The 12,219-nt window shown below is 57.2% G+C and overlaps 1 protein-coding gene across 1 annotated transcript; it reads left to right on the top strand.

The window, feature by feature from the left end:
- Window positions 1–7,662: 7,662 nt before the first annotated feature.
- On the top strand, window positions 7,663–9,018 carry UV8b_02035 (uncharacterized protein; the record flags this gene model as incomplete). Its single annotated transcript, XM_043139533.1, has 4 exons — window positions 7,663–7,951; window positions 8,080–8,284; window positions 8,362–8,813; window positions 8,891–9,018. The coding sequence occupies 4 exons, from the start codon at window positions 7,663–7,665 to the stop codon at window positions 9,016–9,018; spliced, it is 1,074 nt and encodes a 357-aa protein (XP_042995467.1).
- Window positions 9,019–12,219: the final 3,201 nt, after the last annotated feature.

Genomic DNA, 12,219 nt, shown 5'->3' on the forward strand with positions numbered 1-12,219 from the left:
GCAAGTCGTGACCACTGCACGCAGTGTGGCAAGGACCGAACTCGACGAGGTGTGCGTGTGCGTGTGTGTGTGTGTGTGTGTGTGTATGTGTGTATGTGTATGTGTGTATGTGTATGTGTGCGGTTTTGCAGTTTCGCAGGTGGCCTTTTTTCGCCTGGGCATGCCATGCCATGCCGCATGCCATGAACCTGACGAAAAATCCAGGGTTACGTCGAGCGCCATGCTCGTCATGCGGTAAAACGCCCATTTTTCTTCCTCTGCTTTTCTCCCCCCTCCCACCAGGCAGGGCAAGTCAGCGGCTCCGTTATCAATCGCTTCCTCTTCTCCCCCCGGGGACGGAGGTAAAGGCTGCTCCGAAGCTCCAAGGGCAAGCCCGCCCAGGATCAGCCCCCGTCTCGAGACAGCGCCCCACCCCCCGCATGGACCATTGGCCATGCGTGCTGGGTGCTGCTCCTTTCATGGGACGAGACAGCTCGCTTGGCCAGAGGGTCGGGGCGGCGCTGCCATGTCTCGGCGATTCTGCGGACGGGGTTGGCGTTGGATGGCACGCTGTTCTGCCCCCCACTTCCCTCCCCCTTTCCCTCCCCCTTCTGTTTTTGCCCACCGCAGGAGGGCCAGCCTCAGGTGGAGGGAGCGAGGGCCAAGGCTGATGATGATGGGCTGCTTCTCGTGACAGGGACGGGGATGGGACGATGGGAGCTGGAGATTGCGTGTCGTGCTTTTGCGTCGTTGGCGGCGGCTTCGGCCTGGATGGCGCACGGGACTTTGGGGGGGAGGTGCCGAGGATAATAAGGCTGCAGGATGGCGCGACTTGTTGTTTTCCGTTTTTTTGCTGCTCGGAGGCGGCTTTGACGCGGCGCGCTTGGGGAGCTTGGAAGAAGCCAAGTCGTCTTGTCGAGGGGGGAGGGGGGGGGGGATGTGGCCGAGCAGTAGTATATGTTTGTCCGGGGGCAAGAACCTCCCCCGGCTTACGCATCCGGGCTTCCCCTTGTTGCCAAGCCCGCAATCGATTGGTCCACGTCAATCAATCCGGGGGAGGAGGAAGAAGTAGAAGCGACTGTCAAGTGCCGAAGATGCGGACGGACCATGCATGACTGCCTGCAACGCCCGGGCCCGAGTCCAAGCCCTTCTTCCGAGCAAGTTTCTTCCGCCCGCCGCCGCCGCCGTACCCGGTCTTCTTTTTTCCGGTAGGCGCGCGCCCGTGGACGGCGGGCGATAGGGCAGACCAGACGGGTTGCTTCCCAAGCAAGGCTTGATGTCAGTCCGTCCGGGACCTATCTATCGCTTGCCTGGGTGGACCGGGAAAAAAACGGGCCGTCGCGGGAAGCCGTCGAGTTCTACCGTCCAGGCTCGGTCACCCGGGGGATGAACAAACACGGAGCTGGTCGTCCATTAGGGGGGGGTTTTTTTGGCGGTTGCGCATCCCTTGTTTTGCCACCGACGAGGACGGCTGTCGAAAACGGGTGTGAAGCTGGAAATAGAGGGGAAAGAGGGAGGTAAAAAAAAAAAGAAAAAAAAAACCGACGACCCGGACAAACCTCGGTTGGGCCGTAGGTCAGAGCCCGGCAGGCGCAGAGTGCCGGCCGGCCGAGGGCAGATGTTCCCAAGCCCTTGATGTGGGGCCCTTTGGCCCAGATACCTAGGTACCTTAGGTAGGTACCTGGTACCTGGCACCTGCAATCGGGTAACCTGCCAGGTACCTAGGTACCTAGGCACATGTACCTAGCTCTTGGGCAGGCACCCAAGCTGAAGACGCCAATGCTTCTTTGGCTAGGAACATGCTTCTTCCGGCCACCATAAGCACTAACAGGTATGTAGGTACGTATGTAGGTAGGTAAGCTGTCGGGGAGATGGCCCACGGAGATGCGGCCACGGGCGGGTCCTCGGTACGTGGTGAGCTTGACCGTTCACACACTGTGCTGGCTCCTAGATACAAGATACATCGACATAGGGGCCAAACAACAAGCTCGGCACCAGAGAGTCACGGGTGTCGGAAACGCACAACTGAACTACCTCGTACCCCACGATTTGGGGTTTTCGAACAACTGCCGTGATTTGGCCCTCGACCTGACTGACATGCCGCGTGTGCGACTCGAGCCTTTCTTTCCGCGGGTCATGCGAGGCGACCAGTCATCCGTGCCATGGGACCGCGACGGCTGACCACATAGAATCCCGTCCGCCGTGGCAAGTTAGCCGCGTACGGGGGGGTACTGTCAGTCCGTTCCGGAGTAATCCGTCGCAAGCTAAGCTAGATGCACCCCTTCCCCCTTTTCATCTTTCCTAGGGGAGGGGGGGCGGTACTACAAAGCAATCGACAGCCTAATGCAGCAAGGGTTAGAGGAAGCCCGTTTCATGTGCGAGCTTTGGGACTAGCGCGTGCCCTGGCGTCGAGTTCTGGCTGGCACAAGGCCAGGCTTTTGCTTTTGCTTTTGCTTTTGCTTTTGCTTTTGCTTTTGCTTTTGCTTTTGCTTTTGCTTTTGCTTTTGCTTTTGCTTTTTTCCTATTCATTTCTTTTCTTTTTTTTTTCTTTTTTCTTCGCTTTTTCCCCCGCGACGTGTTATCGGATTTTCCTTCGAGTTTGCCGTACGAGAGCGGTAGTTATGCGGGGGGGGGGAAAAGAAAAAAAAAAGATAGGCGAGCAACAAGGGCTGGGTCTCGCCACGGCTTCTTTCTACTCATTTCAACGGTCCCCTTTGTCCCGCCCTTTTATTTTTTGTTTATTGTGTTTATTTTTATACATGTGTTTTTCATTTTCCTTCCCTCTGCGCACAGGCATGGGAATGTGCGCGGCAGCCACCCACATGCCACCTGAACACGACACGCCCGTGACGGCTGCATCACCACCACCACCAGCTGCTTCCATGTCCCCTTCACGTGTCTTTGGAACCCCCGGGGGCGAAGGGAGGGGGGGGGGGGGGGGCTGGTTTGGTTGCAGCTTCTTGTCGGCCAAGTGATCGGCGAAGCGACTACCGACCAACCCTGGTGGGGCCCCGGCAGGTGCTTGAGATCTGGGGGAGGAGGAGGTCTGGTGTCAAGAACAAACCAACCATGCTTTTTTTCGTATGCAGCAATTTCGCTAGCCAGAAAGCATCAAGTCAGCTACCTACCTAGCGAGGGGTTTGTAAGACAAAAAAGCAAGCAGGGGGGCGCGGGGGAGGGGGAGGCACGGGGAGGGGGAGGGAAAAGGGGTTCTGGTGCGAAGAGGAGGGGAGGGCGCCGGCTATAAGCCAAGAGATTGGGAAACGCAAATGCAAATGCAAATGCAAATGCAAATGCAAATGCAGAGAGGCTGATGCATTTTCGGGCAACTCTCCAACCAAGCCAGGCCATGCCATTCTTCTAGCCCAGAGCACCGTGGGTGTCGGGTGAAGGACGAGAAGAAGAAGAAGAAGAAGAAGAAGACGAGAGGAGACGTTGACGTCGGGGCCCCTGGGGTGTCGAGCGGTGGGGAGTCACTGGGAGTCAATTGCGGGGGGGGGTTGCTGAAGGAGCATTGTCCGTTTTGGTGGCCGCCAACAGCCACGTCCGGAAAGGGTCAACCAGGGTAGGGTAGGGTAGGGTGCCTGCCTCCTCCAGCCAGCAGCTTCTTGCCTGTTTGGTGCAGGATGGTCGGCTGAAGCTCCCATCTGTCGTGGCCACTTTGGCTGGTGTTTTGCCTCGCAACATGGCACTGACACTCGCACTGTTTACTGTTTATTCGTTGCAGCTTGGTGCTTGATGTGATGCCATGCCAACTAAAGCAGCCTGCAGGTGGACGGCCCAGCCGATCGCATCTCAACCGTTTCCGAGCATCGATAATCTAGTACCAGGTGTTTTTGTCTCCCCGGACTACCTCCCTCTCACGTTACATGCAAGTCGGCCTTGTCTTCCCAATGCCCCTGGCAAGTCCTCGACACACGACGACGACGACGACGACGACGACGACGACGACGACGCCGCCTTGTCAGCACAGATAGGCCGAAAGCATCGGTGATGCAGGCATGTCTCAGCGTCCGGCCGGGAGGTCACGTACCCGCCCATGTGCTTGTACATGTACTTGTACATGTACTTGCCCGATTGAAGGCTGGATGGAAACCAGGCGGAATCGGAGCCGCTGGATTGCCAATTGCAACGCAACCCCCCGCCCCTTGCTGGTGCTTTGCGACGCCGTCATTCGGTTGGCGTCCGACTGTAGTCAATTATGTGGGCTAAAAAACAATTTGATCGATGCCTGTACGTGGCTGTGGCTAGCCACGGTACCTACCGGTAGCTAGGAGGTGCCTACCTAGGTACCCTACGTAGCCTATTGGCACAGTGACAACTACGTCAGAGCTGGGCGCCTGCTTCTATCAAATTTCTCCTTCACAACCCCAGAGACCACCAGACCGTGACCCACAATTAACAACAGCAAGCTAAAAGTGGCCAAGTTTTGTTTTGGCTACCAGTCAAGTCAAGCCAAGTCACGCACGCACGCACGGTTGGGCGACATCGACCAAGCCGGGGCCTTTTTCAATGCGTTTTTCGGGACCCTTACCCCTTACTCGGTCCTGCATCCTTGGGAAAACCGTACAGTGTTGACGTCGACCAAGCACCAAGGCTCTCTGGCAGGCAGGCGCTCTATCCGGAAATTCGGACGGCTGCAAAAGGCAAGCGAGGCAACGATGATGGAGGTGAGTGAATTCACGGCAAAAACCATGGAAATGAAAAAAAAAAATGGAAATAAAAAGCGACAAAGACGACAAGAGAGTTGTATAGAATCGAGGCTGGAATTGGACAACCGTACACATTTCCAACCCAGGAGGGCTGTTGACGAATATGGGGAACCTGATGTCATGGCAAAACGCAGGCATGAGGGAAATCAGGAATCACAATCACAATCAGAACCAGCGGGAAAGAAGCATTTCTTGGCCCGCCGTCGCCGCAAAAGTCTGGTCCGAACAGGGACAGCCGGCAAACGCCCACTGCCATGAGCAGCGTCGTGGCGTCGTAGGAGGTCGGCGCGGTTGGCTTGGCTCCCGATCAAGTCGACGGCGGAATGGTCGCCGTGCGAGCCTGGCCAATGGGGCCGGGGTATCGGGGAATCTACCGAGTACGTACCGGGGAGCACGCACGGGGCCCATACGCCCATACGCCCGAGCCCGTCCGTACTCGGTAGTCTCGCCTTGAGTCAATTGTTCAACTGTGTTGCCGTGCCTGCCACTTCTGGCTGTTTAGCAGCACTCCGCAACGCACCGCAACGCACCGCAACGCACCGCAACGCACCGCACCGCAACGCACCGCACCGCAACGCAACCCGATGCAGCGCAACCCGACCCGACCCGAATAGAATGCAGGGTGACCGCTGACAAGAGCGAAAAGGCCAGCCAGACGTCGTTGTTGTTCCCTCACGGAAGTCAAGTTGGGGTTGCGCGCCGATTGCTCCCTTGAGGGCATGCCATGCCGTCGACAACGGCGCGTGGGTGGGTGGCTCCTGCCAAAGTCAAGTGGCCCCCCGCCCACGCTGATTTGTTGATTTTGCGCCAACGGCATGGCATGGTGGCAAAACTTCCAGCTAGGCCGACTTGGCCAACCTGACTTTATCTGGAATCGGGGGGGGGCGGCTTTCTTTTTTTTTTTTTTTTTTTTTTTTTGCCACCCAGAAAAAGTGCCGTGGACCTTATCGCGCGAGGCGACAAGCTCTGCGGCTTAGCGTGCTGGTCAAGTAGCACGCAGCCACGCAACCCGTGGAGGACAAGGTTACGACGAAGCTCTCTCTCTCTCTCTCTCTCCAAGCTGTTTGGTCGCCGAGCGCTGTCCTGTCCTGTCCGTCTTGCCCTGGCATCACCTGGAACCGGAGCGGTAGCTGCGGAGCATGCGGAGCAGGCCAGGATAGAACAAGAACAAGAACAAGAACAAAAAAGCCGCCTGGCCAGGCCCACGGTTGCGCGGGACGCAGAACACGGTGCACGGTGCTAGTACCCGGTACACGCACTGTCCCGCCACCCACGCATCTTTTGCCGTTTCCAGCAAAATGGATCGCAGAGGGCTCCCAGGGGTCTCAGTGCCCCTGGCGTACGGGAGCAAAACAATGAGCGAATCTGGCCCCACCATAATCCATAATCCTGCTTGCGCTTGGAGCAAGACCCCCCTTGTCGGTGATGTAAAGGTCCCGGGTTGAAGAAAGGAAGCAAGTTGGAAAAAGCTGCGACTTTGAACACGGGTCGGGTCGACAACGGGACGTGATGATGCACACCATGCTGGCTGCGTCCGCAGGCCCTCACCGCTTGATGCGCTGAGCGTGCACCCGCGTGATTTCGACATTTGGACGGCAACAACCAAGTCTCGTCTCGAGGTCAGAGGTCAGGACAGGACAGGACAGGACAGGACAGGACAGGACACCACTTGGTCTCCCTCCCCTCTCAAGCCTGTTGTTGCCCGCAAAGAGGTACGTACCGCGGCTGCTCGGCGCGGCTGCACGGCGTGGCTGCTCGGCGTACCTCCTGGGCAAAATAGGCGCCTACCCCAATCTGGGTAGTGGCTGGGGCACTCAGCACTTACCCAGTACGGGATACGGATACTATACAGTTGCCGTTGGCGCAGCGCACCCTAGCCACATGCACCCTAGCCGGCCCCTCTCAGGACTATGTGGACCCACCCCATCGAGCCTCCACCCTCCCACCCCACCCTCATTCAACGTCGCCCCGCCCAACCTGCGGTTGCAACTTGCCACTACCATTACCATTCGCGTTCAAACAAACCCATCCACCCCCCCCCTTCCCCCCTCCCCCCCCCCCGCCATCCCCACCTTCTCCACCTTCCCTCCCCTAAGAAGGCTCCTTCCCTAAGAATAAAAAAGCCAACCGGACCTGCGCTAAGCCTCACGCGTCCAAAACCACCCACCCCAAGGCACACACCCCCTTGTCAGTTCTCGCTGCTGCAACCCTACCTCGAGCCTACCTCGAGCCTACCTCGAGCCTACCTCGAGCCTACTTCCAGCCGACCTCCAGCCTCCAGCCAAATCTCCAGCCTACCCTCGACTCCTCCAGGCTGCCTTCGTCCCCGTCGTCTTAGCCCTGCCACTCCGAACCGCCCGGAAAGGATAATGGCTTGCCGATCCTGTTTCTGTTTATACCAAAGCCCGTCCATCGGACTCGTCACACACCCTGCCCTCCCACGCCCAGGCCCTACCCTCCCCATGGACCTTGGACGCCCACGGGGAACTCCACTGTTCCTCCCGTCAAGCCTGTTGTTGCTTGGAACTCGGGAACTGACGCAACCTCAATTCAGAGACCCGTGGGCACTTAAGACCTTCGCTGATCCCACCTCGGGCTTCCCGAACATCCCAAGGATCTTTTTGTCTCTGATCTGTGTTACCGATTTGGCTCCCCCCCCCCCCCCCCCCCCCGCGCGCAGACAGTTGATCAAAGCCAACCATTACTCTGCTTTCCATGACCAAGCCTGCAGGCCTACAGATTCATGCGCCTCGCTCCGACTCTTGCCCTGCGTTTGCTCCCATATACGTGACGAAAGAAGAACAAGAGGAAGAGGAAGAACAAGAACAAGAAGAAAAAAAAAAAGACTGGGCGTCGACGAGACGGAACAAACGACAGTACACCAAAGCCGTTATAGACGCCGCATCATAAGCATTGCCCAATCCTCCAATCTGCCCGTCGACGTCTTGACGTTTTTCGCTCCGTCATCATCATGACCATGACTCTAGACGCCTCCCAACAGCAGCGCTTCGCGTCCCCTCTGCAATTTGCCTACCCATCGTCACACGGTCAACCTCCGGCCTTTTCAAACCCTTGGTCATCATCAAGCTCGCCTCAGAGTGCCCCCGCCGCGGGAAACCCTTTGTTCGTCGGTGGTCCTCAACATTCGGCCATCGGCTCCAGTGTCATGGCAGCAAAAGGTCCCGCTACTCGAGCCGGCTCGAGCAGCGCATCGTCCATGGCATCTTATGGTTCCATGTCCGTGTCCACGACAGGAGCAGGTACGATCTGAAAAAGAAAAAAAAAAGAGGAAGAAAAAAAGAGAGAAAGAAAGCCATGTTTTCCCGCGGTGGAACCCCAACCCACCGGCAACCCCGTCCCTTGTTCCACTAATAATAACCTGTTGTAGATCTGTTGAGCATGAACAGGATGACCACATCCTCTGGGTATGGCGATGCCACATATGCAGCCTCTGCTTCCCCTGTCAGCGGCCCTTTCGCACCAGCCTCCACGGCCGCCTACGACACCATTGGGTACGCACCAGCACCCATAAGACAACCTGCGTTTGGCCTCGGCCCTGAAGCCGATTCCGTTAGACGAGGCTTTCCACAACCGTACGAAAACACCCTGACACGCCTATCCCCACCGATCCTTGCTTCGATATCCGTCTTGTACTGACCACGGAGAGCAGCATGTCCTGTCAAGCGGATGAGCGCCGCAGCTTTGCTGACGCTCTCGATGCCAGCCATGGCATGCTAGCCATGAGCCAAGAAACCCCTCGAAACATATATGGCACTCGGCATGATCGATCGTCGGTGGAATCATACGGGTTCCCCTCGACGCATTCCACGAGCTCGTCCATCTCATCCAGCGGCAACTTTGGCGCATATTACGGCGACTCCGTGTCGGATTATTCCTCGGCTGCTGGCTCCGACATCGAATCGGTACACTCGCGAACACTGCCCAGGCCACCAGGGCTCATGGGATCGCAACCACCTCCGGCGCCTCAGTCAATGATGGGTCAGTTCAGCTCAAAGATATCTTCGAGCACCCAGAAGAAGCACAAATGCAAAGTCTGTGACAAGAGATTCACTCGGCCAAGCTCTCTGCAGACGCACATGTACAGCCACACGGGCGAGAAGCGTAAGCATCCATGACGACTGCTGCTGCCAGGTGACCAGACTACTGACTGGGGCGTGCTGGGGAGGGGGGAACTATAGCATTTGCTTGCGAGGTGGAAGGCTGCGGCAGACATTTTTCAGTAGTATCCAACCTACGTCGACACCGAAAAGTCCACCGAGGGGATGCCCGCTCAGACGCAGGGTCAGAGTATCATCAATCGGACTAGATCCATCGTCAACAGTTGTTTTGCTTGCGTTGATGGAACTGTGCAGCCGCTGGCCGAACCAAAGCATAGAGGCTTTGAAAGCTATTAGGAAGCAGACTCGACACTTGGTGCTGGAAACCGTTTTTAGCGAACCATCCTTTTCACCTCTACACTAACCACCCGCCCCCCCCTTCTCCTCTTACATTTTTTTTGCTTTTCTTTTCATTTCTTTCTTTTCCCCCCTCTGCAGCGACAGGAGATTTGTATGCACGCATGACATCTATGGAACGAGGAGGCCGAAAAAATGACTGGTGTTTGGTTTACTCTCACCGAATGACGGTACGAATGGCATTTAAGGCACATGGCGGTATATATGGTTTATTTTGATGCCACGCAATATTTGAACATGCGAAACGATGGTGTTATGGGGAGCGAGGGCGGAGGTGTGTTCTATTTTGTCAGATGCAAGGGACCTCGTCTCTCGTCTATCCATGGAAGAGCTGGGTTTTCTTGCATGCATGGCGCTGTGTATATGACATGATGTATGTTTTTCTCGCTTGGCTATCGGGCCGTGTTTGGAGGTCAAAGAGGTTCATGTTTTGGCACTGCCAGTGGTGGTCTCGGCGTTTTTGGACAAGATTTCACAGATGACTTTTCCTCTTCTTCCCCCTCTTTTTCTTTTACCTTTGTCCCAGGAATAGATAGAGGACCCGCCAGCAGCGCAAATAGTAGGGAGACGAACGAAGCGAGGGCACGCGAGCACGCCTAGGTGACGGCCGCATGGCGAGGGAATACAGACGCCAAAGGGCAGAGGCTGTCCGTCAGTCAACTTGGCCCCGGGGTCTCTCCCTCCCTGTCCAGGGTCATGAATGCCCACTTGTCCCTCGACTCGCAGTCGACAGTTGATTGTGAACATGGTTCCCCCTGGATTGAGCCGGCCCCGGCCGTCCACGATCCGACTCCACGTTGCAAAGCAAGCAGCTCCGCGGTCGACAGCCCATCACGCACCACGCACCACGCACCACGCACGCATATACTTTGCGAACCCGAAACACGACGCCCAAGCGACAATGCTGCTTCAGGACGGCGCCGAGGCCGCCGCGCCGCCTGCCGGGAAGGTTCCCTGGAAATTAGACTCGCGGGGGAGGGGGGGGGGTTCCTTGCAAAGGCGGTCGGCGCAGGGCACAGGGAGGCGCCGTCTGGCTGGGCGTTTCAGAGTCAAACATTTTGCTCATCTAATCTCATCGTAGGCTGGCTCAGGGGGGCTTTCCCAAAAAGTGACCAGGGGTGGTGGTGAAGGACCACAAAAACAAAAAAAAAAAAAAACAACCCCCCATGGGAAAAAAGGGAGGGGGGAAAAGGCTGGGGAAAATAGATGGGGAGAGGGAGGAGAGGAGGAGTAGGTTGAGCGAGAGCTACATATGCAGGCAACTAACTGTAAGACGGAGAGGAGAGCCAGTGGGCCTCGGCCGGGTTTCCCGCCCCTCCGCGAGGAAGGAGCCAGGGCTGGGCGGTGCTGAGTGGCTCCTTCCTGCCGAGCCGGCAGCCCGTGGCGGCGGCGAGAAACGGCGGGCAGCAAAGAAACGGCGGGCAGCGGGAAGGCGCAGGCAGCGGGTGTGGCAGCGCGGCGGACGGTATTCTTTGAACTGATGGTATGCTTGCTTCTCTGTTGCTGCTGCTGATGTTGTTGCTGTTGCTGCTGCTGCTGCTGATGTTGTTGCTGTTGTTGTTGCTGATGTTGGTTTGTCGTCGTTTAGCCTGCCAAGAGGGGGGGTGTGCAGGCGAGGTATGTAGTCCAGAGATTTGCTGGCCTGCGATTCGCTAGCCACGGTGTGCTGGCTGTCTCCTTTCCCCCAAAGTACCAGGTACCTCCCAACCCCGCGCGTCCCCCCGAAAAAGAACAAAAGAACAAAAGAACAAAGAACAAAAAAGACCAAAAATCCACCATCTGTGTGCCTCCTGCCGCTCCGTAATTTCAAGACTCATCAATTTGGCCAGCTCCAAAACACCGACACCTGAGGAAGAAGCCGCCGCCGCCGACGCGCGGGCCCCAAACTCTTCCTCTTTTTTTTTTTTCCTTTTTTTTTTTTTTTTTCCCCTTGGTGGAGCCCTCTCGAGGGGAGGGGAAAGGGGGGTATGTATGCATGTCTTTTTTGTTGCGCGCGCCGTCTTTCTTTTTTTTTTTTTTTTTTTTTTCTTTTCAGGGTCCAAATTCGCGGGCACACGCCCCCCCCCCCCCCCCCCCCGGCCAGGGCGCCGGCCCCGCCACCGGGGGCGCAGGATAGGATGGCTATCGTGGCGATTGATTTCTGGCGCTTCTCGATGCCCCGCGGGGGAAACGGTCGGCACCTCTGACGTCAGCGGCGGGGGCCGTCGCCGGCGCGACCCACAGCCGCAGCCGCACCGTCCGCAACGTCATTTTGCGGCTTTGCCTGTGGCCAGGGCCGGCGGGGCTGCGCTTTTTCGGGCGAGAAGCCCCTCAAAAAACCCCCCAGAGTGGGGCTGGGGGGTGCAATGCCGGCTTTTTTGCAAAGGAGGGGGGCGGGGGCGTGTCCTAAGAAAAGACGAATATCCCTAGCGCGGACGCGTTAGCCCCCATGACGTCGGGGCACAAAAAAAAGAAAAGAAGAAGAAGAAGAAGAAGAAAGGAGGAAAGGAAGAAAGCAAGAAGACGAGAGGGCGGAAGATGAAACGAACGAAAACGGAAAGTAAAGGCAGCGCAGAAGCAACCGCGGGCGTTGGAACCAGTCGGCTGGCTGGCTGGCTGGCTGCTGGGCACAAATACCTGCATGCGTGGATGCCACGACATGCCCATGCCCCCCCCTCCAACAAAAAACTCTACTTCAAACCCGGATTGAGTTTTGCCGCTTCGCACCCACGAGTCTGCCATGCTGTGCTGTTGCTTTTTCCCCACCGTCTCCGAGCGAAACTTGCCGCGTGGGAAGCCGGGCGGGGGGGGAAATTCCAGGATGGGGGCCTTTTCTTGCACCCGCAAAAGGGCCAAGACGGCAAACTTGACACGTACGTTCATGTACACACATATATATATATATATAAATACACATGGAGGGCGAGGCCGGCAGTAGAGCGCGCGCTCCACAGGCCAAGGGCCAAGGGCCCCCGGCTGGACTCTACTTTCCCCATGCCAACTTTACGTCGAGCGGGAAACCTCGTCATCCTGTCCGGGAGCACGAGCCCTTGTGCACATGTTGCGGGCCCCCT

The sequence above is a fragment of the Ustilaginoidea virens genome, chromosome 2 (assembly GCF_000687475.1).
Source record: "Ustilaginoidea virens chromosome 2, complete sequence".
NCBI lineage: Eukaryota > Fungi > Ascomycota > Sordariomycetes > Hypocreales > Clavicipitaceae > Ustilaginoidea > Ustilaginoidea virens.